The sequence below is a fragment of the Bufo gargarizans genome, unplaced genomic scaffold (assembly GCF_014858855.1).
Source record: "Bufo gargarizans isolate SCDJY-AF-19 unplaced genomic scaffold, ASM1485885v1 fragScaff_scaffold_576_pilon, whole genome shotgun sequence".
Taxonomy (NCBI): domain Eukaryota; kingdom Metazoa; phylum Chordata; class Amphibia; order Anura; family Bufonidae; genus Bufo; species Bufo gargarizans.
The window spans coordinates 158442-184842 of NW_025334140.1; the positions used below are offsets into that span (position 1 = coordinate 158442).

At 50.7% G+C, this 26401-nt stretch overlaps 3 protein-coding genes and 10 non-coding genes across 17 annotated transcripts; 1 reads left to right on the forward strand and 12 right to left on the reverse strand.

Annotated features, from left to right (window-relative positions):
- Positions 1 to 7039: 7039 nt before the first annotated feature.
- On the reverse strand, positions 7040 to 10150 carry LOC122922621 (60S ribosomal protein L7a-like). The gene is made up of 7 exons (XM_044273300.1): positions 10002 to 10150; positions 9772 to 9921; positions 9222 to 9362; positions 8967 to 9046; positions 8548 to 8678; positions 8293 to 8362; positions 7040 to 7201 (listed from the first exon to the last, which is right to left on the reverse strand). Exons 1-7 carry the CDS (start codon positions 10132 to 10134, stop codon positions 7097 to 7099), a joined length of 810 nt encoding a protein of 269 aa, XP_044129235.1. The 5' UTR covers positions 10135 to 10150; the 3' UTR covers positions 7040 to 7096.
- LOC122922636 lies at positions 8435 to 8506 on the reverse strand. Its single transcript, XR_006387163.1, has one exon. It is a non-coding gene; the product is annotated as a small nucleolar RNA SNORD36 (small nucleolar RNA).
- On the reverse strand, positions 8742 to 8815 carry LOC122922634. The gene has a single exon (XR_006387161.1). It is a non-coding gene; the product is annotated as a small nucleolar RNA SNORD36 (small nucleolar RNA).
- LOC122922627 lies at positions 9109 to 9185 on the reverse strand. The gene has a single exon (XR_006387154.1). It is a non-coding gene; the product is annotated as a small nucleolar RNA SNORD36 (small nucleolar RNA).
- Positions 9430 to 9499, reverse strand: LOC122922630. The gene has a single exon (XR_006387157.1). It is a non-coding gene; the product is annotated as a small nucleolar RNA SNORD24 (small nucleolar RNA).
- Positions 10151 to 10201: 51 nt separating the features above from the next.
- Positions 10202 to 10268, reverse strand: LOC122922632. Its single transcript, XR_006387159.1, has one exon. It is a non-coding gene; the product is annotated as a small nucleolar RNA SNORD24 (small nucleolar RNA).
- A 2408-nt stretch (positions 10269 to 12676) lies between these two features.
- Positions 12677 to 16432, reverse strand: LOC122922622 (60S ribosomal protein L7a). The gene is made up of 8 exons (XM_044273301.1): positions 16400 to 16432; positions 15641 to 15761; positions 15411 to 15560; positions 14862 to 15002; positions 14598 to 14677; positions 14185 to 14315; positions 13930 to 13999; positions 12677 to 12838 (listed from the first exon to the last, which is right to left on the reverse strand). Exons 1-8 carry the CDS (start codon positions 16400 to 16402, stop codon positions 12734 to 12736), a joined length of 801 nt encoding a protein of 266 aa, XP_044129236.1. The 5' UTR covers positions 16403 to 16432; the 3' UTR covers positions 12677 to 12733.
- Positions 14072 to 14143, reverse strand: LOC122922628. Its single transcript, XR_006387155.1, has one exon. It is a non-coding gene; the product is annotated as a small nucleolar RNA SNORD36 (small nucleolar RNA).
- LOC122922635 lies at positions 14379 to 14452 on the reverse strand. The gene has a single exon (XR_006387162.1). It is a non-coding gene; the product is annotated as a small nucleolar RNA SNORD36 (small nucleolar RNA).
- LOC122922633 lies at positions 14739 to 14815 on the reverse strand. Its single transcript, XR_006387160.1, has one exon. It is a non-coding gene; the product is annotated as a small nucleolar RNA SNORD36 (small nucleolar RNA).
- On the reverse strand, positions 15070 to 15139 carry LOC122922631. Its single transcript, XR_006387158.1, has one exon. It is a non-coding gene; the product is annotated as a small nucleolar RNA SNORD24 (small nucleolar RNA).
- Positions 15841 to 15909, reverse strand: LOC122922629. The gene has a single exon (XR_006387156.1). It is a non-coding gene; the product is annotated as a small nucleolar RNA SNORD24 (small nucleolar RNA).
- Positions 16433 to 16674: 242 nt separating the features above from the next.
- MED22 (mediator complex subunit 22) lies at positions 16675 to 26137 on the forward strand. Of its 5 annotated transcripts, none has more exons than XM_044273305.1 (5): positions 16675 to 16757; positions 17548 to 17678; positions 17774 to 17854; positions 23531 to 23739; positions 25829 to 26137. In XM_044273305.1, the coding sequence occupies exons 2-5, from the start codon at positions 17556 to 17558 to the stop codon at positions 25863 to 25865; spliced, it is 450 nt and encodes a 149-aa protein (XP_044129240.1). In that variant the 5' UTR covers positions 16675 to 16757; positions 17548 to 17555; the 3' UTR covers positions 25866 to 26137. The 5 variants fall into 5 exon arrangements, with proteins under 5 accessions (XP_044129240.1, XP_044129239.1, XP_044129237.1 ...); XM_044273304.1 differs by lacking the exon at positions 25829 to 26137 and adding an exon at positions 25533 to 25822; XM_044273302.1 differs by lacking the exon at positions 25829 to 26137 and adding an exon at positions 25205 to 25472.
- The last annotated feature ends 264 nt before the right edge of the window (positions 26138 to 26401 follow it).

Genomic DNA, 26401 nt, shown 5'->3' on the forward strand with positions numbered 1-26401 from the left:
GGATCTACAAATAATAATAAAAAAAAGAAAATATTAAAAACAATTTATATTACAGTTTGGTTGTATTATACACGTTCACTAAATCCATACCAGGGAATACGGACAACACGGTACAAGGGGAGAGACACCACTAATCCACTCTAAAGTCAACATTTAAACCATTTGGCCTATGGGTCTTCAAGGTAAAAATCCAAAATAGCTCTCGCTTTTTGAAGAGAGCCTTCCTGTCTCCACCACGTCTGCCCATCTGTATCTGTTCTAATATACGGAACCTCAAATCTTTTTCCGAGTGACCCGCCTCATTAAAATGCTTGGAGAGTGGCAAATCCATGTTTTCTTTTCTAATGGAGTATCTATGCTGATTTAAACGTGTCTTAACATCCCGCGTGGTCTCACCAACATACCACTTCTCACACGGGCATGACAATAGGTAGACCACGTAGGACGAATCACACGTCAAATACTGAGTGATTTTGATCATTTTAGGTACGCGGCAGACAGGAGGACTTGGGTGGCCCACTGGAGCATCGGCCCACCAAGAAATTTCCCTGTCTATTACCAATCCGCCCCTGCCTTAAACAACTTCAATGTTAAATAAAGAAAACAGAATCTCCTTTCCATCGGTTTTCCATTTTCCTGCAAACAATATTTTTTTCTCGTTGAAAATAGCAGAAACGGTGGCGTCAAACTGAGCAGAACTGCTGCTGATATTGACACCATTGAAATCCAGGTCTTAATAGCAGAAACGTTTTTATTCCCTAACGTTTAGCACCGATGTAAACATCAGTGTTAGGCCTCATTCACACCTGCCTCTGCAGCAGATTCTATAAAAAACTGACCAAATAGAGCAGTATGGTGTCCAGCAAAATGCTGAATATTCTATTAGTAACCAGAGGTCCTTATAATCAGTGGCCTCCATCAGGCAGCATTTCTTTCCATTATTTCCCTTCTTCTGCTCCTTTAATGGAGAGGAACAACCACTGAGGCCGATGTGAACCTTCCACCTTCCCTGGAGTCATCTACAATTACACAGGGGCGGCAGGATCTAGACCTCCTCACCTGGCCAACCTGCAGAGCACAGAGAGAGTCCATCTTGTTTTAAAGCGAAGCATTTAAATTTTGAAAAAAGACCCGGATTTCGGTGCTAGCCTCTTAGATATAACTCCTGCCAATTGTGTCCAGATTTCGGCCTGGCTCTACACCACCTGACAAATTATTATGCAAATTGGATTTAAATGTCATAAAGATGTCATTTTTGGTTTTGGTGTTTCCCAGCTGAGCCCAATTAAAGGAAGACTACCTAAGGCCCCTTTCACACGGGCGAGATTTCCGCGCGGGTGCGATGCGTGAGTTGAACGCATTGCACCCGCACTGAATCCTGACCCATTCATTTCTATGGGGCTGTTCACATGACCGGTGATTTTCACGCATCACTTATGCGTTGCGTGAAAATCGCAGCATGTTCTATATTCAGCGTTTTTCACGTAACGCAGGCCCCATAGAAATGAATGGGGTTGCGTGAAAATCGCAAGCATCCGCAAGCAAGTGCGGATGCGGTGCGATTTCCACGCATGGGTTCTAGGTGACAGTCTATTCACTGTATTATTTTCCCTTATAACATGGTTATAAGGGAAAATAATAGCATTCTGACTACAGAATGCTTAGTATAATAGTGCTGGGAGGGTTAAAAAAAATAAAAAAAGTTAACTCACCTTATCCCCATCCCCATGATCGCCTAGTTCCCGGTCGGTCTGTTCTTTAGCTGTGGCTAAAGGACCTGTGGTGATGTCAGATCACATGCTCCATCACCATGGTGATGGACCATGTGATTGGAGCATGTGATCTGACATCACCAAAGGTCATTCAGCCACAGCTAAAGAACAGACCGGGATCTACACGATCATGGGGATAAGGTGAGTTAACTTTTTTATTATTTTTAACCCTTCCAGCACTATTATACTAAGCATTCTGTATTCAGAATGCTATTATTTTCCCTTATAACCATGTTATAAGGGAAAATAATACAATCTTCAGAACATCAATCCCAAGCCCGGACTTCTGTGAAGAAGTTCGGGTTTGGGTACCAAACATGCGCGATTTTTCGCACGCGAGTGCAAAACGCATTACAATGTTTTGCACTCGCGCGGAAAAATCGCGGGTGTTTCCGCAACGCACCCGCACATTTTTCCGCAACGCCCGTGTGAAACCAGCCTAAGACTGTTCCACGTCATTAAGCAGGCCACAGGTTTCGAAGGAAAGAAAAAGGATCTCTGCTGCTGAAAGTGTCACATAGTGCAAGGCCTTGTGTGGAGACACGATGGTCAGTGTGTGCCCTCGTCCGCCGGCCTGGCTATCCCGCGTAAATTTAGGGAAATTTTAGTCAAACATTGGCCCATCCTACAGAAGGACCCTATACTAGGTAAAATCCTTCCACCTTTTCCTTCGCTTACTTTCAGAAGAGCGCCTACCTTAAAAACCATATTGGCCCCTTCGTGTCCCAAATTGAAACACAAACATGCCCAAACGTCCATCTTTGGAGACCCATTAACATCCATGATAGCCGCCAGTCCGGGCATCTCCAAATGTTACAAAACCAGATGTAAATGCTGTAAGATGATTGCACATAGTAGGAAGACAATAAATATTCCAGGTACAGATGAAGTGTTCACCCTTAGACATCATTTGAGCTGCTGCTCCACAAACGTTATATACCTGCTGGAATGTACTTGTCAATTAAAATACATAGGTCGGACCACCCAAACGATCAGAGAGCGCATGAACGATCATCGGTCGTATGAACACGCTTACACCCTTTGGCCTGAATGAGAGTCTCGAGTACACAAAATACTGATTAATTACGTGTCCAGCCGGCTTATTTATTTTATTTTTAGAGTCATTCTACTTTCCACATACATTTATTTATATATATATATATATATATATATATATATATATATATATATATATGAGTTTTTCTTATATATGGATTTATTTTTTTATTCTTTTTTTAAAATATATTTTATATATTTTTTATATGTATGGAGTTTTTTATATTATTATAATTATATATTTGTTATATATTTATTATATATATTTTATATACATTTTTACATCTACTCCTCTTTATTCACTATATACTTTTTTCCTTCGACTAAGGGCCTCAACAGATTTTTACTCCGCTAAGCTCCATTCAAGTGAACAGAGTTTAGCCGCGCCCACTCTAGTTGATACAAGTCAGTGGGCGGGCGGCCCGGCGGTAAACAGTGAGAAGGCAGCGGCGCTGCTGGAGCGCCGCTGCCTTCTCAAACAGCTAATCGGCGGGGGTCCCGGGTGTCGGACCCCCGCCGATCAGAAGCTGATGATCTATCCAGAGGATAGATCATCAGTTAAATGAAGGTGCAGAACCCCTTTAATATATATATATACATATAATTATTTATTACACTATATTGTCCACCTATTTAGTTCTGGTTCTCTAAGTTCTTTATATGTATGGCATGTAGGCAGCTCATTTCCTGATGAGCACAATCCACCGCGGTGGAACGCATCGCCTCTGATGCGTTCCAGGCACCGGAACTTCCGCCTAATATATTTTCTACATTTCGCCCTGATTTGTCCTTATCCACTTTCCCCCTATTCCTTAAGTCCCCATATACACCCCACCACTCGTTATACATCTTGTTGCACTGTTATTTTCGGCCCTGGCCTGTCTCTCGTGACAGGCCCTTGGAACGCACTTCCGGTTGTTGCGTTCCATACACCGGAAGTTCCTTCTGCTGGGCCCGCATCCATTCGGATACCTTCTTGTGGCCGTCTACACTTATACCGGGCATCATTAAGACTGCGTGAGACGGATATACAGTATGGAATACATATGTCGTTCTATGTCTTTAATATTTGTATTATTTTTATGTTGTGTATTTGTTACTATTGAGGTCACTTCCGGAAGTGACACCTACGGCCTTTTTGGCGCCAAATACGCCTTTCTCTACCCTGACTCTGCTATTTATAGTTGTCTGTTTGTTTTAACCCTCTGTATAAGCCTATCACTTACTCGGCTCCTGAGGAAGGGGTTTATATATCCCCGAAACGCGTTGAGCCCACCTGATTTATTTACCTAATAAAGGGATTATACCAGAAGACCCCTGGTGTGGACTGCCGTATTTTCCAACCATTCTACAAACGAACCAGGCGAGGGAGGTGGTTGTATTGGGTGTCTTGAGCTTTATGCCTTTACACCCCTCCCTGGTGGTGAGTTTCGGTGTTATTTCACCTTTTACTGAATATATACTAGCTGCTCCATAGGGGCTTTTAACCATTATACATAGATAAATATATATATATACACATATATAATATCTTCTAATTCCTTTTTTTGGGATATTTTTCACTTTAGCATCTACTACATTTTATTAGCGGATAGGCGCCATTTGGTGATTTTTTCTTCTTATCTCTATCCCGCGCAGGGCCACGGCTCCTTTCCCGTGGATGGAACACTACTCACAGGTGCAGGTACCATGCTTTGTGAAGACTTTAGCAGCATATAGCACAGTCCCAGCAAGGACTCAGGATGGCACAGGTGACAGTGATTCATTCACCCTTCTGCTGACTCGCCAGGGATTAAACTTCCGTGACTTCGGGGGGGGGGGGGGGGGGGGGGGGGGGGCGCACGATTTCTTGGGGGGGACCCAAAATCAGTAGCTCTCTGGGCAGGTACCCACCTAGAGGTGGTAGCGGCAAGCTTAGAGAGCCAGCTGTACACAGAGGTATGTGGCTAGGTGACCCGATCGTCTGAACTTGGACTCTCCAACCAAACCTGCAGGCTAGAGGTTGGGCAGAAAAGCTGTTCAGAAGTCCAACAGCTTGAACCGTAGTCCCTAAGCGGACGTCCTGTAGAATAGCCGCTGATGACAGAGGCAGCCGCCATTTCAGTGCATTGGCCACCATAGGATTGGTGGGAGATAATCGTGGATCTTCCATCATTGGTTGTCAGTTCAATCCAACTGCAAAATGTCATTCCCTTACGTCCTAACCTATGCCCCCTCCCCGCCGTGGACTGGTAGGACCGGCAGAATTTTTAATGAGCCCAAGTAATAAAAACAATTAAGTATCCCCAATAAAGGAGGGAATCGCCCCCAGCCTACCGTACTTTTTTCTGTCCTCCCGGACAGGTGGACTAGGCGGTGATCCCCCCCTTTTTTCTAGGGGGATTTTTTTCTGTCAGGTGTCTAGGGGTGCCCTATCCCTATTTTTTCCAGGCTTTTGCCCTTTTTTCCTTGAGCAACTTGGCTCCACGCAGCTGCGCGGGTTTCGGCGGCGTCCTAGGTCCAGGTTTATCAAATCGACCATGGGGCTCAGGATTGTGGAGGAATATATTGGAGAAACAATGCAAGCCATCAGAGATCGCATTGGAAAGCATAAGTCCACTATTAGGGCTCAGAATTTGTGGTTACCCTTCCCTCCCATTTTGAGAAGTGTAAACACACCATTGCCCAATTGAAGTTCCAGGTAATAGAACGAGTCTCCGGACCCAGAAGGGGAGGAGACATTAAGAAGTTATTATACCGGGAGGCTTACTGGATCCACACCCTTGATGCCCTACACCCAAGAGGTCTCAACAGGGACTATGAAATCATGCATATTTAAGATTGCCATTTTGTCTACCTATGCATAATCTGTTAATTCTGGATATCTAACATACATCATTGTTATCTTTTAGACATCAACTACCCAGTGAAGGATCTCAGCCGAGATGGCATTTATAATGTATAACATGTGTGTTCTGATACATTCCTTATGCCGACATATGGTTACTATTATCAGTCACCCCTTTTCTGTTACTTTGTATGCACCACCTCTTTCGGGTGTCTGACGTCATGGGGAGGCGCTTTATCCTCATGAGGTGTGTGTATAGAAGTTTGTGCTTTGTAATGGATACTAACCTGTTGAAAAAGGCCATCTATGCCGAAACGAGTCCTAGAATATGGGACATATGGTTATCTTGCAATAAAACTCCTATGAGCATCAAGTCACGTCTGCTGGGATCCTTTACTTCATTGAACGTGGAACTGGTCCCGTGCATCCAAGCGAGTGCTGGCCGATTCTTCTTTATACAGTATTTTAGTAAGGCCTCATGCACACGACCGGTGTGTGGTTCGCAGTCCGCAACACGCAGATTGCGGAATGGCAGACAGCCATTAATATCACTACCTATTCTTGTCCGCAAAACAGACAATAGGACAGGTTATATTTTTTGGAGGACCACGGAATGGAGCAACGGATGCGGAAAGCACACGGCATGCTGTCCGCATCTTCTGCACCCCTATTGAAGTGAATGGGTCCGCATCCAAGCTGCAAATACTACGATTCGGACCAAAACAGCGGTCGCGTGCATGAGGCCTAAGGCTGAGTGGCAGTACATTCCATAGCCACGGGCAGTAGCCCCTCAAAGCATGGCTGCTGCGTGGTTGGAATTACCTGGTGCCATTACTAACTATTGCTCAGCCACATTAAAGGGGTCCTCTCACCTCAGCAGATGGCAGTTATATAGAGGGAGTTAATAGCAGGCACTTACTAACGTGCAGTGATTCTCCATGTTGCCTCCTGTACTGGCTGGGTTGATGTTTCCATGCACTGCTAGTTTCCATGGTTAAGACCACCTTTCAATCCAGCAGCGGTGGCCGTGCGTACACACGATAGGAAAAAGAGCCAGGAATGTGGGAGTGCATAGGCCGATGCCTTTTCCTATAGTGTCCAAGCACAACCACCACTGCTGGATTATAGGGTGGCTGTAACCATGGAAATGAGCAGTGCATGACTGAAAAATGAGACCAGCCAGATGAGGAAACATGGAGAATCACAATCCATTAGTAAGTACCTGGTACTTACTGCAGCTACATGATAAACGCCAACTGCTGAAGTGACATGACCCCTTTAAGACAAGCTGCAGTCCAGCCATCCCCTCACAGCAGCTGTTCTAGTCCCCAGTGACCACATTAACCCCCGGGTCAGACCTGCGCAATAAACATCTTTGCTAAAGTGATTTTCTGGAATTTTCTTTATTATGTACAGAACAGAAGGGACACGCCCAGTACATTTAACCCAGTTTTGTGGCCAGTTCCTTGGCCTTTGCCTTTTCAAGCTTGGCGATTCTGGCCACAGATTTTGGGCCCAAGATCCCTCCTCCCCAGTGACGACGGATCTGTAAGGGAAAAATAAATACAACAGTTACAGAAAAGCAGTGGCAATAAACAGCAGACGAGGTACAGGAAGCACAGAGTTCACGACGCCTCTCCTTACAAGACACAAAGCTGGGACCCCCCCCCCCCCAAGATGTTTTTCTTGGGGCATGACACCCATCGTAAAGTGACTGGGGTTTCCACAGAGCTCATCACCCCGACTATGGAGTCTCACTTTCTTACACACCGCTTAGATTAAAGGGGGGGGGGGTCACCCAGGACCCCGGAGGCCACGACTACTATCCCTGGCCTGGGTGCTTGTTCACTTGAATGAAACTTAGCGGGGTCCCAGGTGTCAGACCCCCACCAATCAGATGCTGATCTATCCAGTAGACTAAGCTCTTGCGAGCAGGGCCTCACTCGTAGTCTTTCAGTTGTATTTTAGCCAGTTATGTGGAGTCTCGTTTTGTAAAGAGTTGCGGAATAAATTATTACCTGCAGAGCCCCTTTAAAGACCTCTCCTCAGGAGCAGTGACCAATATCTGATGGCAGGTGTCCGACAACTAACCATCAGCAGCTGAAGAGGCCGCCGTGTATCAGCGAGTACTACAGCCCCATCTAGTGGCGGTGGGTGTACTGCAGCCCATGACACATCAATGGCCCCGGAAAGGCTGCTGGGAGTCAGACTCCTACCAGATATTGTGACCTATCCTGAGGAGAGATCAATATTCTACTACAAGCAAAACCCCTTTCCAAAGGGACCCTGATCCCTGTACTGTGGCACCCTTGCCGACAGCCACTCTGCAGTGCATACCGGCGCAGTGAGGGAGACGAGTCTGATGAGGCTCGCTGTCTCCACCCTCCAGACAAGGACTTCCTCATAGGAAAGAACCCTGACGATCATTGTCTGAAGGCAGGGAGGGTCCACAGTGCAGACGGCAGGTTCCCTTTAACAGACTCTGGTGCAGTCGCTGGTGGACACCTCAGGATATACAGTGGTGGGTGTTGTGAAGGCTCTCGGGGAGACCTGTGCAACCCAGAAACTCTCTCAACCAATTCCAAAAGCATGCCTATTCAGGGACAAGTCAAGTCGTAGAAGCAGTAGTCCTCTTACCTCATCGTGTCTGTCATTGTAGTTGGTCTTCACGGCCTCCACCAGTTTGGAGAGAGCTCCCTTATCCTCCCTACAGAAGGAAAAAAAGGCTCAGTTCCAAGTCCAGACAGGAGCCAGTGGTCTACTGGCCAGCAGAGGCTTTACAGCTCAGGGTTAAAAAGCTCTGAGAACCACATGGTGATGTTCAGGTGAAGAAATTCAGACATCATTGCTGAGAAGCCACAAGGTCAGAGTGGAAACAGTTCATGAACTTACGGGTTTACTTGTGTGAAAGCAATGCTGGTGCAGGTCTTCCTATGGACAAGGCGGCCCAGTCTGGCCTTGCCCTTGACGATGCAGTATGGAACACCCATCTTGCGGCACAGAGCAGGCAGGAACACAACCAGCTGCAAGACAAGCATCATGAGGGCCTGGGTCTACAGAACAAGTCTCTGAGAGCAGACTTGGAAATTGCTCAGGGTTAAAAAGCTCAGATTTAATCTTCACAGTGTCTCAGGTGAAAAAACTGATTTCATCATAGCAATTAACAGACACCCCCTTCCCCCAGTCTGAGGAGACCATCAGAACCAACCCCCCCCCCCCCCCCCCAATATCTAACAAGCCCTTTATTCATCTAACCTTTTACCTCTCTGCGCCCCCCCCCCCCCCAGACAAAGCACCGAGCAGGACATCACCTCAATAGGATCCACATCATGGGCAATGACAACTAGCTGGGCCTTCTTGTTCTCCACCAGGGTGGTCACTGTGTTCACACCTGAAAGAGAAAAGTAGTCAGCTCTGCTCGTCATTGCCAGGACCTCGGCCGTGGACAGCACCATTGCTCAGGGTTAAAAAGCTCAAGTTTTGTTCCACACAAATCAGCTTCAGGTGAAGAAATTCATACATCATTGCAATTTGCAGCCAATCCCCCCCCCAGCCCACACACATACCTGATCTGATGACCGGGGGTCTCTTTGTTGGGACGTCTCCTTTGCCTGCAGCCTTCTGCTCAGCCCGGGCCAGCAGCCTTTTCTTTTTCTCTTGCTTGGTCTCTGGGCGATATTTGTGGGCCAGTTTGAAGAGCTGGGTGGCTGCCAGGAGAAAGCTCAGTTAGTGGGGGAGGCGAGGGGGAGAGATCTGAGGGGAGCGCAGACATTGTGCATCAGAGATCTTGGTGGAAGAGTGTAATCACAGCTTCTCAGATAGCAAATATCAAACATCATGTGCACAGAGGGCCCCCCCCCAGCATTACTGGCCCTAAACCAGGCGACCCACTGCACCTTCCAGAAAGCCACCTGAGGAGTTACTGCAGCCACAACAGCCCCCCCCAGCCTGGACACATGCCCCAGATACTGGAGCCCATGAGAATCACCGCCTACATTCCCATCAACCCAGCAGCTGAAGATTCTTACAGAAGAGCGGCATCCTGTACTGAAGCCCCCCTGACCACTGCTAGCCGATGAAGGTGGGGTCCTGCACCATTAATCCTTGCTCGCTCACCCGTCTGCCGGTCCAGAGCCTGGGTGAACTGGTTGATTGCTGGAGGCACCTTGAGTCGTTTGTACAGGATGGATCTCTGGCGCTGAAGTCGGATGTAGCGTGGCCATTTAACAAAGCGGGTAAGATCCCTCTTGGGTTGTATGTCCTGCCCCGGAGTAGGAAGAGAAGGGTTAAAATAACCACAGTAGCTGGTTCTCTTCCAACAGCCAACTGCAGGTGGCGCCACTCACCAATGCCAAAGTTCTTTGGCCTCTTTTCAAACAGCGGGTTCACCACTTTCTTCACCTCAGCCTTCTTTACGACGGCAGGGGCCGGAGCCACCTTCTTCCCCTTCGCCTTCTTTACTTTAGGCTGTGGAAACATTTACATGAACATACATGACCACAACCATGAGCCGCATCCCGACACGACTCAGGGGGCGGCGCAGACGAGCATCAGCGATCTTGGTGGAAAAGTCAAATCATTAACTCAGATAGCAAATATTGTGTCAATCTGCTCGTCTGCCCGGACCCCAGATCAGCAAGGAAGTACCCCACAATCCAAACACAGGAGCAGAGCTACCACCGCTCCCGAGGAGCAGAGCTACCACCACTCCCGAGGAGCAGAGCTACCACCACTCCCGAGGAGCAGAGCTACCACCACTCCCGAGGAGCAGAGCTACCACCACTCCCGAGGAGCAGAGCTACCACCACTCCCGAGGAGCAGAGCTACCACCACTCCCGAGGAGCAGAGCTACCACCACTCCCGAGGAGCAGAGCTACCACCACTCCCGAGGAGCAGAGCTACCACCACTCCCGAGGAGCAGAGCTACCACCTAAAACCCACCAGTCAGACATCCCACCCGGCGCCCTCACCCCGCAGATAGCAGCCGGATGATGCGCATTCCCTCAATCCAACTGCAAAATGTCATTCCCTTACGTCCTAACCTATGCCCCCTCCCCGCCGTGGACTGGTAGGACCGGCAGAATTTTTAATGAGCCCAAGTAATAAAAACAATTAAGTATCCCCAATAAAGGAGGGAATCGCCCCCAGCCTACCGTACTTTTTTCTGTCCTCCCGGACAGGTGGACTAGGCGGTGATCCCCCCCTTTTTTCTAGGGGGATTTTTTTCTGTCAGGTGTCTAGGGGTGCCCTATCCCTATTTTTTCCAGGCTTTTGCCCTTTTTTCCTTGAGCAACTTGGCTCCACGCAGCTGCGCGGGTTTCGGCGGCGTCCTAGGTCCAGGTTTATCAAATCGACCATGGGGCTCAGGATTGTGGAGGAATATATTGGAGAAACAATGCAGGCCATCAGAGATCGCATTGGGAAGCATAAATCCACTATTAGGGCTCAGAATTTGTGGTTACCCTTCCCTCCCATTTTGAGAAGTGTAAACACACCATTGCCCAATTGAAGTTCCAGGTAATAGAACGAGTCTACGGACCCAGAAGGGGAGGCTTACTGGATCCACACCCTAGATACCCTACACCCAAGAGGTCTCAACAGGGACTATGAAATCATGCATATTTAAGATTGCAATTTTTGTCTACCCATGCAGAATCTGTCAATTCTGGATATCTAACATACATCATTGTTATCTTTTAGACATCAACTACCCAGTGAAGGATCTCAGCCGAGATGGCATTTATAATGTATAACATGTGTGTTCTGATACATTCCTTATGCCGACATATGGTTACTATTATCAGTCACCCCTTTTCTGTTACTTTGTATGCACCACCTCTTTCGGGTGTCTGACGTCATGGGGAGGCGCTTTATCCTCATGAGGTGTGTGTATAGAAGTTTGTGCTTTGTAATGGATACTAACCTGTTGAAAAAGGCCATCTATGCCGAAACGAGTCCTAGAATATGGGACATATGGTTATCTTGCAATAAAACTCCTATGAGCATCAAGTCACGTCTGCTGGGATCCTTTACTTCATTGAACGTGGAACTGGTCCCGTGCATCCAAGCGAGTGCTGGCCGATTTTTCTTTATACAGTATTTTAGTAAGGCCTCATGCACACGACCGGTGTGTGGTTCGCAGTCCGCAACACGCAGATTGCGGAATGGCAGACAGCCATTAATATAACTACCTATTCTTGTCCGCAAAACAGACAATAGGACAGGTTATATTTTTTGGAGGACCACGGAATGGAGCAACGGATGCGGAAAGCACACGGCATGCTGTCCGCATCTTCTGCACCCCTATTGAAGTGAATGGGTCCGCATCCAAGCTGCAAATACTACGATTCGGACCAAAACAGCGGTCGCGTGCATGAGGCCTAAGGCTGAGTGGCAGTACATTCCATAGCCACGGGCAGTAGCCCCTCAAAAGCATGGCTGCTGCGTGGTTGGAATTACCTGGTGCCATTACTAACTATTGCTCAGCCACATTAAAGGGGTCCTCTCACCTCAGCAGATGGCAGTTATATAGAGGGAGTTAATAGCAGGCACTTACTAACGTGCAGTGATTCTCCATGTTGCCTCCTGTACTGGCTGGGTTGATGTTTCCATGCACTGCTAGTTTCCATGGTTAAGACCACCTTTCAATCCAGCAGCGGTGGCCGTGCGTACACACGATAGGAAAAAGAGCCAGGAATGTGGGAGTGCATAGGCCGATGCCTTTTCCTATAGTGTCCAAGCACAACCACCACTGCTGGATTATAGGGTGGCTGTAACCATGGAAATGAGCAGTGCATGACTGAAAAATGAAACCAGCCAGATAAGGAAACATGGAGAATCACAATCCATTAGTAAGTACCTGGTACTTACTGCAGCTACATGATAAACGCCAACTGCTGAAGTGACATGACCCCTTTAAGACAAGCTGCAGTCCAGCCATCCCCTCACAGCAGCTGTTCTAGTCCCCAGTGACCACATTAACCCCCGGGTCAGACCTGCGCAATAAACATCTTTGCTAAAGTGATTTTCTGGAATTTTCTTTATTATGTACAGAACAGAAGGGACACGCCCAGTACATTTAACCCAGTTTTGTGGCCAGTTCCTTGGCCTTTGCCTTTTCAAGCTTGGCGATTCTGGCCACAGATTTTGGGCCCAAGATCCCTCCTCCCCAGTGACGACGGATCTGTAAGGGAAAAATACATACAACAGTTACAGAAAAGCAGTGGCAATAAACAGCAGACGAGGTACAGGAAGCACAGAGTTCACGACGCCTCTCCTTACAAGACACAAAGCTGGGACCCCCCCCCAAGATGTTTTTCTTGGGGCATGACACCCATCGTAAAGTGACTGGGGTTTCCACAGAGCTCATCACCCCGACTATGGAGTCTCACTTTCTTACACACCGCTTAGAATATTAAAGGGGGGGGGGGCACACAGGACCCCGGAGGCCACGACTACTTTCCCTGGCCTGGGTGCTTGTTCACTTGAATGAAACTTAGCGGGGTCCCAGGTGTCAGACCCCCACCAATCAGATGCTGATCTATCCAGTAGACTAAGCTCTTGCGAGCAGGGCCTCACTCGTAGTCTTTCAGTTGTATTTTAGCCAGTTATGTGGAGTCTCGTTTTGTAAAGAGTTGCGGAATAAATTATTACCTGCAGAGCCCCTTTAAAGACCTCTCCTCAGGAGCAGTGACCAATATCTGATGGCAGGTGTCCGACACAACTAACCATCAGCAGCTGAAGAGGCCGCCGTGTATCAGCGAGTACTACAGCCCCATCTAGTGGCGGTGGGTGTACTGCAGCCCATGACACATCAATGGCCCCGGAAAGGCTGCTGGGAGTCAGACTCCTACCAGATATTGTGACCTATCCTGAGGAGAGATCAATATTCTACTACAAGCAAAACCCCTTTCCAAAGGGACCCTGATCCCTGTACTGTGGCACCCTTGCCGACAGCCACTCTGCAGTGCATACCGGCGCAGTGAGGGAGACGAGTCTGATGAGGCTCGCTGTCTCCACCCTCCAGACAAGGACTTCCTCATAGGAAAGAACCCTGACGATCATTGTCTGAAGGCAGGGAGGGTCCACAGTGCAGACGGCAGGTTCCCTTTAACAGACTCTGGTGCAGTCGCTGGTGGACACCTCAGGATATACAGTGGTGGGTGTTGTGAAGGCTCTCAGGGAGACCTGTGCAACCCAGAAACTCTCTCAACCAATTCCAAAAGCATGCCTATTCAGGGACAAGTCAAGTCGTAGAAGCAGTAGTCCTCTTACCTCATCGTGTCTGTCATTGTAGTTGGTCTTCACGGCCTCCACCAGTTTGGAGAGAGCTCCCTTATCCTCCCTACAGAAGGAAAAAAAGGCTCAGTTCCAAGTCCAGACAGGAGCCAGTGGTCTACTGGCCAGCAGAGGCTTTACAGCTCAGGGTTAAAAAGCTCTGAGAACCACATGGTGATGTTCAGGTGAAGAAATTCAGACATCATTGCTGAGAAGCCACAAGGTCAGAGTGGAAACAGTTCATGAACTTACGGGTTTACTTGTGTGAAAGCAATGCTGGTGCAGGTCTTCCTATGGACAAGGCGGCCCAGTCTGGCCTTGCCCTTGACGATGCAGTATGGAACACCCATCTTGCGGCACAGAGCAGGCAGGAACACAACCAGCTGCAAGACAAGCATCATGAGGGCCTGGGTCTACAGAACAAGTCTCTGAGAGCAGACTTGGAAATTGCTCAGGGTTAAAAAGCTCAGATTTAATCTTCACAGTGTCTCAGGTGAAAAAACTGATTTCATCATAGCAATTAACAGACACCCCCTTCCCCCAGTCTGAGGAGACCATCAGAACCAACCCCCCCCCCCCCATATCTAACAAGCCCTTTATTCATCTAACCTTTTACCTCTCTGCGCCCCCCCCCCCCCCAGACAATGCACCGAGCAGGACATCACCTCAATAGGATCCACATCATGGGCAATGACAACCAGCTGGGCCTTCTTGTTCTCCACCAGGGTGGTCACTGTGTTCACACCTGAAAGAGAAAAGTAGTCAGCTCCGCTCGTCATTGCCAGACCTCGGCCGTGGACAGCACCATTGCTCAGGGTTAAAAAGCTCAAGTTTTGTTCCACACAAATCAGCTTCAGGTGAAGAAATTCATACATCATTGCAATTTGCAGCCAATCCCCCCCCCCCCCCCCCCCAGCCCCCACACATACCTGATCTGATGACCGGGGGTCTCTTTGTTGGGACGTCTCCTTTGCCTGCAGCCTTCTGCTCAGCCCGGGCCAGCAGCCTTTTCTTTTTCTCTTGCTTGGTCTCTGGGCGATATTTGTGGGCCAGTTTGAAGAGCTGGGTGGCTGCCAGGAGAAAGCTCAGTTAGTGGGGGAGGCGAGGGGGAGAGATCTGAGGGGAGCGCAGACATTGTGCATCAGAGATCTTGGTGGAAGAGTGTAATCACAGCTTCTCAGATAGCAAATATCAAACATCATGTGCACAGAGGGCCCCCCCCCAGCATTACTGGCCCTAAACCAGGCGACCCACTGCACCTTCCAGAAAGCCACCTGAGGAGTTACTGCAGCCACAACAGCCCCCCCAGCCTGGACACATGCCCCAGATACTGGAGCCCATGAGAATCACCGCCTACATTCCCATCAACCCAGCAGCTGAAGATTCTTACAGAAGAGCGGCATCCTGTACTGAAGCCCCCCTGACCACTGCTAGCCGATGAAGGTGGGGTCCTGCACCATTAATCCTTGCTCGCTCACCCGTCTGCCGGTCCAGAGCCTGGGTGAACTGGTTGATTGCTGGAGGCACCTTGAGTCGTTTGTACAGGATGGATCTCTGGCGCTGAAGTCGGATGTAGCGTGGCCATTTAACAAAGCGGGTAAGATCCCTCTTGGGTTGTATGTCCTGCCCTGGAGTAGGAAGAGAAGGGTTAAAATAACCACAGTAGCTGGTTCTCTTCCAACAGCCAACTGCAGGTGGCGCCACTCACCAATGCCAAAGTTCTTTGGCCTCTTTTCAAACAGCGGGTTCACCACTTTCTTCACCTCAGCCTTCTTTACGACGGCAGGGGCCGGAGCCACCTTCTTCCCCTTCGCCTTCTTTACTTTAGGCTGTGGAAACATTTACATGAACATACATGACCACAACCATGAGCCGCATCCCGACACGACTCAGGGGGCGGCGCAGACGAGCATCAGCGATCTTGGTGGAAAAGTCAAATCATTAACTCAGATAGCAAATATTGTGTCATCATCTGCTCGTCTGCCCGGACCCCAGATCAGCAAGGAAGTACCCCACAATCCAAACACAGGAGCAGAGCTACCACCACTCCTGAGGAGCAGAGCTACCACCACTCCTGAGGAGCAGAGCTACCACCACTCCTGAGGAGCAGAGCTACCACCACTCCTGAGGAGCAGAGCTACCACCACTCCTGAGGAGCAGAGCTACCACCACTCCTGAGGAGCAGAGCTACCACCTAAAACCCACCAGTCAGACATCCCACCCGGCGCCCTCACCCCGCAGATAGCAGCCGGATGATGCGCATTCCCGGTCCGGACACCGGGGCGCAGACGCTCCAGCAGCCGGGGTCCAACCTCCGGGAGCAGCTGCACTTGGAGCCGGGAACTAGGAGCGGGGAGCCAAGCAGCAGCGCCTCCGGAGCTCCCCCCGGGACCAGGCGGCCTCAGAAGGACCCGCGGCCGGAGGATGGCGCCGGATTCTACAAGCGGCGGACAAGACTGCTACTCACCATGGTGGACGGGGGTAGAGAAAGGAAGAAGGAGGCATTGTGGGTAATATTTGTATTAACTCCGAAATATCGCGACACCTGGCGTCATGAAACGGGATTTGAGGCTGAGGATCCAATATGAGTGAATTCTGAACATCGCCCCCTGGAGGCTCAGAGCGCACCGATACTAACCCTACACTCTTCACAAATAGCGGCCCTCATGGTCACGTGGCCGTCCTGTAGATGATAGACGTTTCTTGTGACCAATCACACAGTAGCAGGGACTTTGTTTTAGCCAATCACTGGCGGCATTCTGCAGTGGGCGGGAGACCAGGAGGAAAGAGTCTGTGGAGCAGAGGGAGCTGTAGACTGAGGGCGGGTGTGTATTGGGGAAGGGGGGTCGGTGCTGCGTCCCGGGTGTGTATTGGGGAAGGGGGGTCGGTGCTGCTTCCCGGGTGTGTATTGGGGAAGGGGGGGTCGGTGCTGCTTCCCGGGTGTGTATTGGGGAAGGGGGGGTCAGTGCTGCGTCCCGGGTGTGTATTGGGGAAGGGGGGGTCGGTGCTGCGTCCCGGGTGTGTATTGGGGAAGGGGGGGTCGGTGCTGCGTCCCGGGTGTGTATTGGGGAAGGGGGGTCGGTGCTGCGTCCCGGGTGTGTATTGGGGAAGGGGGTCGGTGCTGCGTCCCGGGTGTGTATTGGGGAAGGGGGGGTCTGGGGTGCGTTCCGGGTGTGTATTTGGGGAGAGGGGTGCTGCTGCTGTGGTGTTCCTGTAGGGGGGTTCTTATGCTTTGATGCAGAGCTGTATGAAGGCGCCCTTGGGTGTAGAGCGCTGGTCGCTGTCTGGTACGCGCCCAGGACGCACGCCCTCCATCTCAGGCTACTTCACACTCGCGTTTTGGGCAGATCCGTCAAGGGTCTGCAAAAACGGATCCATTACAATAAGGCTACATTCACACGTCAGTATTTTTTATCGGAACGGATGCGGAACACCAAAACGGACGTGTGAATGGACCCTTATACAACCGCATGCATCCGTCATTAACGGATCGGTTTATCTGTGTCAGAGGAGCCTGCCGGTTTGTCCAGCTGGAGGGCACGCCCCCTTCTGGCTATGCTGGTAGAGTGTTAGCAGGGGATCCCTTGTGATGGCGCTCTCATTTCGCTTTGTCAGGTGATGTCATGGCACAGCAGAGAGTCTTACCCCAGAGCAAGGAGACGTTGCTGCAGTCCTACAACAAGCGCCTGAAGGACGACATCAAATCCATCATGGACAACTTCACTGAGATCATCAAGACTGCAAGGGTGAGGCTGTTGGGACGGACCCCCCAGGTCCTCTGCACACAGGGACCTACCCTCACACCACAGATAATGCTTTCTTCTCTGATTCTTTTATTCAGATTGAAGAAGAACATCAAGTCAGCCGCTCGACCCAAGGAGAGCAGGACAACTACGAGATGCACGTCCGTTCGGCTAACATAGTGAGTGCCGGAGGCGGCGACCATCTTCCCAGGCGCTGTCCCTGACACCTGTCTGTGTGGGGATTTCTAACATTGGGGTCAGAGAACATTACCTGGGATATAAAACCCAAACCCTGCGTGCGTCGACCTCAGATCGCACAGTATACACTGAGGTGACGTCTGCGTGGCGGAGGGCACTGTAAAATCCTGCGTGCGCCGTCTGCTGCTCAGATCGCACAGTATACACTGAGGTGACGTCTGCGTGGCGGGGGGCACTGTAAAACCCTGTGTGTTGTCTGACGCTCAGATTGCACAGTATACACTGAGGTGACGTCTGCGTGGCGGAGGGCACTGTAAAATCCTGCGTGCGCCGTCTGCTGCTCAGATCGCACAGTATACACTGAGGTGACGTCTGCGTGGCGGGGGGCACTGTAAAATCCTGTGTGTTGTCTGCTGCTCAGATCTCACAGTATACACTGAGGTGACGTCTGCGTGGCGGAGGGCACTGTAAAATCCTGTGTGTTGTCTGCTGCTCAGATCTCACAGTATACACTGAGGTGACGTCTGCGTGGCGGAGGGCACTGTAAAACCCTGCGTGCGTCGTCTGACTCTCAGATCGCACAGTATACACTGAGGTGATGTCTGCGTGGCGGAGGGCACTGTAAAATCCTGTGTGTCGTCTGACGCTCAGATCGCACAGCATACACTGAGGTGACGTCTGCGTGGCGGAGGGCACTGTAAAATCCTGTGTGTCGTCTGCTGCTCAGATCGCACAGTATACACTGAGGTGACGTCTGCGTGGCAGGGGGGCACTGTAAAACCCTGCGTGTCGTCTGCTGCTCAGATCGCACAGTATACACTGAGGTGACGTCTGCGTGGCGGAGGGCACTGTAAAATCCTGCGTGCGTCGTCTGCTGCTCAGATTGCACAGTATACACTGAGGTGACGTCTGCGTGGCGGGGGGCACTGTAAAACCCTGCGTGTCGTCTGCTGCTCAGATCGCACAGTATACACTGAGGTGTCGTCTGCGTGGCGGAGGGCACTGTAAAATCCTGCGTGCGTCGTCTGCTGCTCACATCGCACAGTATACACTGAGGTGACGTCTGCGTGGCGGAGGGCACTGTAAAATCCTGTGTGTTGTCTGACGCTAAGATTGCACAGTATACACTGAGGTGACGTCTGCGTGGCGGAGGGCACTGTAAAATCGTGTGTTGTCTGACTCTCAGATCGCACAGTATACACTGAGGTGACGTCTGCGTGGCGGAGGGCACTGTAAAATCGTGTGTTGTCTGACTCTCAGATCGCACAGTATACACTGAGGTGACGTCTGCGTGGCGGGGGGCACTGTAAAATCCTGTGTGTCATCTGACGCTCAGATCGCACAGTATACACTGAGGTGATGTCTGCGTGGCGGAGGGCACTGTAAAATCCTGCGTGTCGTCTGACGCTCAGATCGCACAGTATACACTGAGGTGACGTCTGCGTGGCGGAGGGCACTGTAAAACCCTGTGTGTTGTCTGACGCTTAGATCGCACAGTATACACTGAGGTGATGTCTGCGTGGCGGAGGGCACTGTAAAATCCTGTGTGTCATCTGACGCTCAGATCGCACAGTATACACTGAGGTGACGTCTGCGTGGCGGAGGGCACTGTAAAATCCTGCGTTTCGTCTGACGCTCAGATCGCACAGTATACACTGAGGTGACGTCTGCACGGCGGAGGGCACTGTAAAATCCTGCGTGCGTCGACCTCAGATCGCACAGTATACACTGAGGTGACGTCTGCGTGGCGGGGGGCACTGTAAAACCTGTGTGTCGTCTGCTGCTCAGATCGCACAGTATACACTGAGGTGACGTCTGCGTGGCGGAGGGCACTGTAAAATCCTGCGTGCATCGTCTGCTGCTCAGATCGCACAGTATACACTGAGGTGACGTCTGCATGGCGGGGGGCACTGTAAAATCCTGTGTGTCGTCTGACTCTCAGATCGCACAGTATACACTGAGGTGACGTCTGCGTGGCGGAGGGCACTGTAAAACCCTGTGTGCATCGCCTGCCGTTCAGATCGCACAGTATACACTGAGGTGGCGTCTGCGTGGCGGAGGGCACTGTAAAACCCTGCGTGCATCGCCTGCTGCTCAGATTGCACAGTATACACTGAGGTGACGTCTGCGTGGCGGAGGGCACTGTAAAATCCTGCGTGCGTCGTCTGCTGCTCAGATTGCACAGTATACACTGAGGTGATGTCTGCGTGGCGGAGGGCACTGTAAAATCCTGCGTGTAGTCTGCTGCTCAGATCTCACAGTATACACTGAGGTGACGTCTGCGTGGCGGAGGGCACTGTAAAATCCTGTGTGTCGTCTGCTGCTCAGATCGCACAGTATACACTGAGGTGACGTCTGCATGGCGGAGGGCACTGTAAAATCCTGTGTCGTCTGACGCTCAGATCGCACAGTATACACTGAGGTGACAGCTGCGTGGCGGAGGGCACTGTAAAATCCTGCGTGTCGTCTGACTCTCTGATTACACAGTATACACTGAGGTGACGTCTGCGTGGCGGAGGGCACTGTAAAAGCCTGTGTGTTGTCTGACGCTCAGATCTCACAGTAGACACTGAGGTGACGTCTGCGTGGCGGAGGGCACTGTAAAACCCTGCGTGCGTCGTCTGACTCAGATCGCACAGTATACACTGAGGTGACGTCTGCGTGGCGGAGGGCACTGGAAAATCCTGCGTGCGCCGTCTGCTGCTCAGATCGCACAGTATACACTGAGGTGACGTCTGCGTGGCGGGGGGCACTGTAAAACCCTGCGTGCGTCGTCTGACTCTCAGATCGCACAGTATACACTGAGGTGACGTCTGCGTGGCGGAGGGCACTGTAAAACCCTGTGTGTTGTCTGCTGCTCAGATCTCACAGTATACACTGAGGTGACGTCTGCGTGGCGGAGGGCACTGTAAAACCCTGCGTGCGTCGTCTGACTCTCAGATCGCACAGTATACACTGAGGTGATGTCTGCGTGGCGGAGGGCACTGTAAAATCCTGTGTGTCGTCTGCGTGGCGGAGGGCACTGTAAAACCCTGCGTGCGTAGTCTGCTGCTCAGATTGCACAGTATACACTGAGGTGGCGTCTGCGTGGCGGGGGGCACTGTAAAATCCTGTGTGTCGTCTGCTGCTCAGATCTCACAGTATACACTGAGGTGACGTCTGCGTGGCGGAGGGCACTGTAAAATCCTGTGTGTCGTCTGACGCTCAGATTGCACAGTATACACTGAGGTGACGTCTGCGTGGCGGAGGGCACTGTAAAATCCTGCGTGCGCCGTCTGCTGCTCAGATCGCACAGTATACACTGAGGTGACGTCTGCGTGGCGGAGGGCACTGTAAAACCCTGTGTGTTGTCTGCTGCTCAGATCTCACAGTATACACTGAGGTGACGTCTGCGTGGCGGAGGGCACTGTAAAACCCTGTGTGTTGTCTGACGCTCAGATTGCACAGTATACACTGAGGTGACGTCTGCGTGGCGGAGGGCACTGTAAAATCCTGCGTGCGTTGTCTGCTGCTCAGATCGCACAGTATACACTGAGGTGACGTCTGCGTGGCGGGGGGCACTGTAAAATCCTGTGTGTTGTGTGACTCTCAGATTGCACAGTATACACTGAGGTGACGTCTGCGTGGCGGAGGGCACTGTAAAATCCTGTGTGTTGTCTGACGCTCAGATCGCACAGTATACACTGAGGTGACGTCTGCGTGGCGGGGGGCACTGTAAAATCCTGTGTGTTGTCTGACTCTCAGAACTCACAGTATACACTGAGGTGACGTCTGCGTGGCGGAGGGCACTGTAAAATCCTGCGTGCATTGTCTGCTGCTCAGATCGCACAGTATACACTGAGGTGACGTCTGCGTGGCGGAGGGCACTGTAAAATCCTGTGTGTTGTCTGACGCTCAGAACTCACAGTATACACTGAGGTGACGTCTGCGTGGCGGAGGGCACTGTAAAATCCTGCGTGCATTGTCTGCTGCTCAGATCGCACAGTATACACTGAGGTGACGTCTGCGTGGCGGAGGGCACTGTAAAATCCTTTGTGTTGTCTGACTCTCAGATTGCACAGTATACACTGAGGTGACGTCTGCGTGGCGGAGGGCACTGTAAAACCCTGTGTGCGTCGTCTGACTCTCAGATCGCACAGTATACACTGAGGTGACGTCTGCGTGGCGGAGGGCACTGTAAAATCCTGTGTGTCGTCTGACTCTCAGATCGCACAGTATACACTGAGGTGACGTCTGCGTGGCGGAGGGCACTGTAAAATCCTGTGTGTCGTCTGACTCTCAGATCGCACAGTATACACTGAGGTGACGTCTGCGTGGCGGAGGGCACTGTAAAATCCTGCGTGCATTGTCTGCTGCTCAGATCTCACAGTATACACTGAGGTGACGTCTGCGTGGCGGAGGGCACTGTAAAACCCTGCGTGCATCGTCTGCTGCTCAGATCGCACAGTATACACTGAGGTGACGTCTGCGTGGCGGGGGGCACTGTAAAATCCTGTGTGTTGTCTGACTCTCAGATTGCACAGTATACACTGAGGTGACGTCTGCGTGGCGGAGGGCACTGTAAAATCCTGCGTGCGTCGTCTGACGCTCAGATCGCACAGTATACACTGAGGTGACGTCTGCGTGGCGGGGGGCACTGTAAAATCCTGTGTGTTGTCTGACTCTCAGATCGCACAGTATACACTGAGGTGACGTCTGCGTGGCGGGGGGCACTGTAAAATCCTGTGTGTTGTCTGACTCTCAGATCGCACAGTATACACTGAGGTGACGTCTGCGTGGCGGGGGGCACTGTAAAATCCTGTGTGTTGTCTGACTCTCAGATCGCACAGTATACACTGAGGTGACGTCTGCGTGGCGGGGGGCACTGTAAAATCCTTTGTGTTGTCTGACGCTTAGATCGCACAGTATACACTGAGGTGATGTCTGCGTGGCGGAGGGCACTGTAAAACCCTGTGTGTCGTCTGACTCTCAGATCGCACAGTATACACTGAGGTGACGTCTGCGTGGCGGGGGGCACTGTAAAATCCTGTGTGTTGTCTGACTCTCAGATCGCACAGTATACACTGAGGTGACGTCTGCGTGGCGGGGGGCACTGTAAAATCCTGTGTGTTGTCTGACTCTCAGATCGCACAGTATACACTGAGGTGACGTCTGCGCGGCGGAGGGCACTGTAAAACCCTGTGTGTGTCGTCTGATGCTCAGATCTCACAGTATACACTGAGGTGACGTCTGCACGGCGGGGGGCACTGTAAAGCCGTGCGTCCTCGTCAGATCGCACAGTATACACTGAGGTGACGTCTGCACGGCGGGGGACACTGTAAAGCCGTGCGTCCTCGTCAGATCGCACAGTATACAGTGAGGTGACATCCGCGCGGCGGAGGGCTCTGTAAGACGCTTCAGATATGCCACATGAAAGCCTGTGACTGCAGAACTACCAGGTGTGAGCCCTGACGATAGCGCAGATCATAGAAGGTTTTGGGTGGCATGCCCCCAGTGCAGTTAAGTAGAGGAGATTTTAAAATCGCCTCCACATGGAGCAGATCCGGGCAGAATCCACCTGGAACGCCTGCAGCGTTTAATGCAGGAGAGACAATGCCCCAAAATCTGCTGGAAAACGTGTGCAGGTGGCCTGATTCTCTCTTGTCGCCCTTTTCCAGGTCCGAGCCGGGGAGTCTCTGATGAGGCTGGTGTCTGATTTAAAGCAGTATCTAATCCTGAATGACTTCCCCTCTGTGAACGAAGCCATCAACCAGCGCAACCAGCAGCTCCGCGCCCTGCAGGAGGACTGCGACAAAAAGCTGATTTCATTGCGGGACGAGATTGCCATAGATCTCTATGAACTTGAAGAGGAATATTACTCCTCCAGGTATAAGTAGGCCTGTGTTTGGAGGCTGACTGCCGTGCCTTTGTAAGCTGCTCCTGGCAGACCAGGGGTTAACGTTTGTGCCGTGGTTGGGTGGTATACAACCCGTCTTGGGATCAGCCAGTGGTGACACAGTCTCTTGTTCTGGCTGGGAGAGGCTAATAGGACATCCATTAGGGTTAATGTCTGGAGGATTGTCTGCCCCTCAGTCTCACCTACTAAATGCATATGAGATCAATAAAGTGATTTGTGCATGAACCCTCCAGGCTGTGTGATCACTAGTGTGTAGGGCATCGGGATCCTACCCATGAGAAGTGGTTTACGAAATGGGGAGAGCTGCCGATGGGTTCTTCATCCCTCCTGTAGACCAACCATGAGCTGCTGATGGGTTCTTCTTCATCCCTCCTATAGACCAACCATGAGCTGCTGGCGGTTTCTTTATCCCTCCTATAGACCAACCATGAGCTGCTGGCGGTTTCTTTATCCCTCCTATAGACCAACCATGAGCTGCTGGCGGTTTCTTTATCCCTCCTATAGACCAACCATGAGCTGCTGATGGGTTCTTCTTCATCCCTCCTGTAGACCAACCATGAGCTGCTGGCGGTTTCTTTATCCCTCCTATAGACCAACCATGAGCTGCTGGCGGTTTCTTTATCCCTCCTATAGACCAACCATGAGCTGCTGGCGGTTTCTTTATCCCTCCTATAGACCAACCATGAGCTGCTGGCGGTTTCTTTATCCCTCCTATAGACCAACCATGAGCTGCTGATGGGTTCTTCTTCATCCCTCCTGTAGACCAACCATGAGCTGCTGGCGGTTTCTTTATCCCTCCTATAGACCAACCATGAGCTGCTGATGGGTTCTTCTTCATCCCTCCTGTAGACCAACCATGAGCTGCTGGCGGTTTCTTTATCCCTCCTATAGACCAACCATGAGCTGCTGGCGGTTTCTTTATCCCTCCTATAGACCAACCATGAGCTGCTGATGGATTCTTCATCCTTCCTGTAGACCAACCACCATGAGCTGCTGATGGTTTCTTCATCCCTCCTATAGACCAACCATGAGCTGCTGATGGATTCTTCATTCCTCCTGTAGACCAACCATGAGCTGCTTATGTCTATCTGAAGGGGTTAGAGCTTGCACAGCTGCTCTGGGGTCTTCATGTGGTCAGCAGTCTGATTGTAGCTTTGGCCTCCTGCCTGCTGATTGTTGTCTTGTGTCTTCATGTCACTTCTTCTCTTGTGTAATGGGTGCAGACTTTTCCTAGTGTAGCTGTAGGATGGCAGCTGCGGTTCCCAAGGGAGGTTCTGTATAGTCCAGACTGTAGCTGATCATTATGTGTGTAGTTTGTACTTTGATTTGCTGCTGCTGTGTTCTTAACGCTTTGCTTCTGTCTTGCTTTTCTCTTGCTTTTTTCTTGCTGCCCGGATGCTGTCTGCTGCTTTACCTGTTGTGTTGTACGCTGCAGTGTGTGTGAGCCGAGCGACCTCCCGCTGTGCGAAGCCTACTGGACTAGAGACAGTCTTGGCTCCTTGCCTCAGGATCCTTCCACAATGATGATGTCTGCAACATCCGAGAACAGTTTCATCCACAGTCAGATCCATGGATCTCCACATGTGAACGGACATGGAGTAAGCCTGTCAGAACACAGCTGAGAAGCCTGAGGCTCTTCTCCTTGTACATAGACCCCTAGTCAGCATTTTTTTTTTGTTATAGCATTTTACTCATTTTGGCCTGTCATTTTTTTTCAAGTTGTCTTTATAAAAAAAAAAATTTAATATTTTTTTCCTCTACAGCTTTCAACACCTCTGCAGATTATTGCACAGTGAGTCCTTCAGAGAGCGGCTGTGATGGCTCATTATAGCTTTCTTTTAGACTGATACTTTAGCGATGAGTGTTTGAGGTGTCAGGAAAGGACAGATGAGGTCTGCAGGACGCCATCCCACGCAGAACAGGCCGTGAACGTTGGCTGTTGTGTGCATATTGAAGGATGGAATACAACGCTACTAACCTTGATGATATTGGGTCACCACCCCATCACGGAGCACCGGGTCTTGTTTTTGAGTGGAGCCCACCGTATTTTTTTTTATAGATTAGGGCTGGAGAGCGAGACATCAGAGCATCTCTGACAGATTTGCTGTAAAGAAGAACTCTGGAACTGAAAGCTGTAAAGTGAATGAGACTACTGCCATTTGCTGGCTGGCGCCTCCTGTAGGCCATAGTAAGATCCACACGGTCCGACCTCTCTCCATGACTGCAGGCAGTGTCCAATAAGACCTTTCCGCATGCTGTATTGTACACAGCTCGGCCTTTCCCTGAATACTGTTCACGTAACGCATGTGACCCTTGGCTGCTGCTTCCATTTGTCCTGTAAACCTAAATAAAAGTTCTTGTTTTTTCAGCATAGTCCTGTTCTGTCACGCCCCCTGATGCGCTGTGCAGCTGCTGTACGGGGTGAGCCCGCCCGCTCCGCAAAGCAGTCATTCTACTAAGCCCTTCAGCGATGCATTTGGCTGATGGGTACAGATCGTGACATACGTGGCCGCTGCCCATCCCACAATGACAGCTTGTCATACTGCTATGTTACTGCACACATTGGATTCACCTGGCTTTTCTCTCACATCATTTACTTCATGTCCTTAGGAAGTGAGTCAAATACATTTAT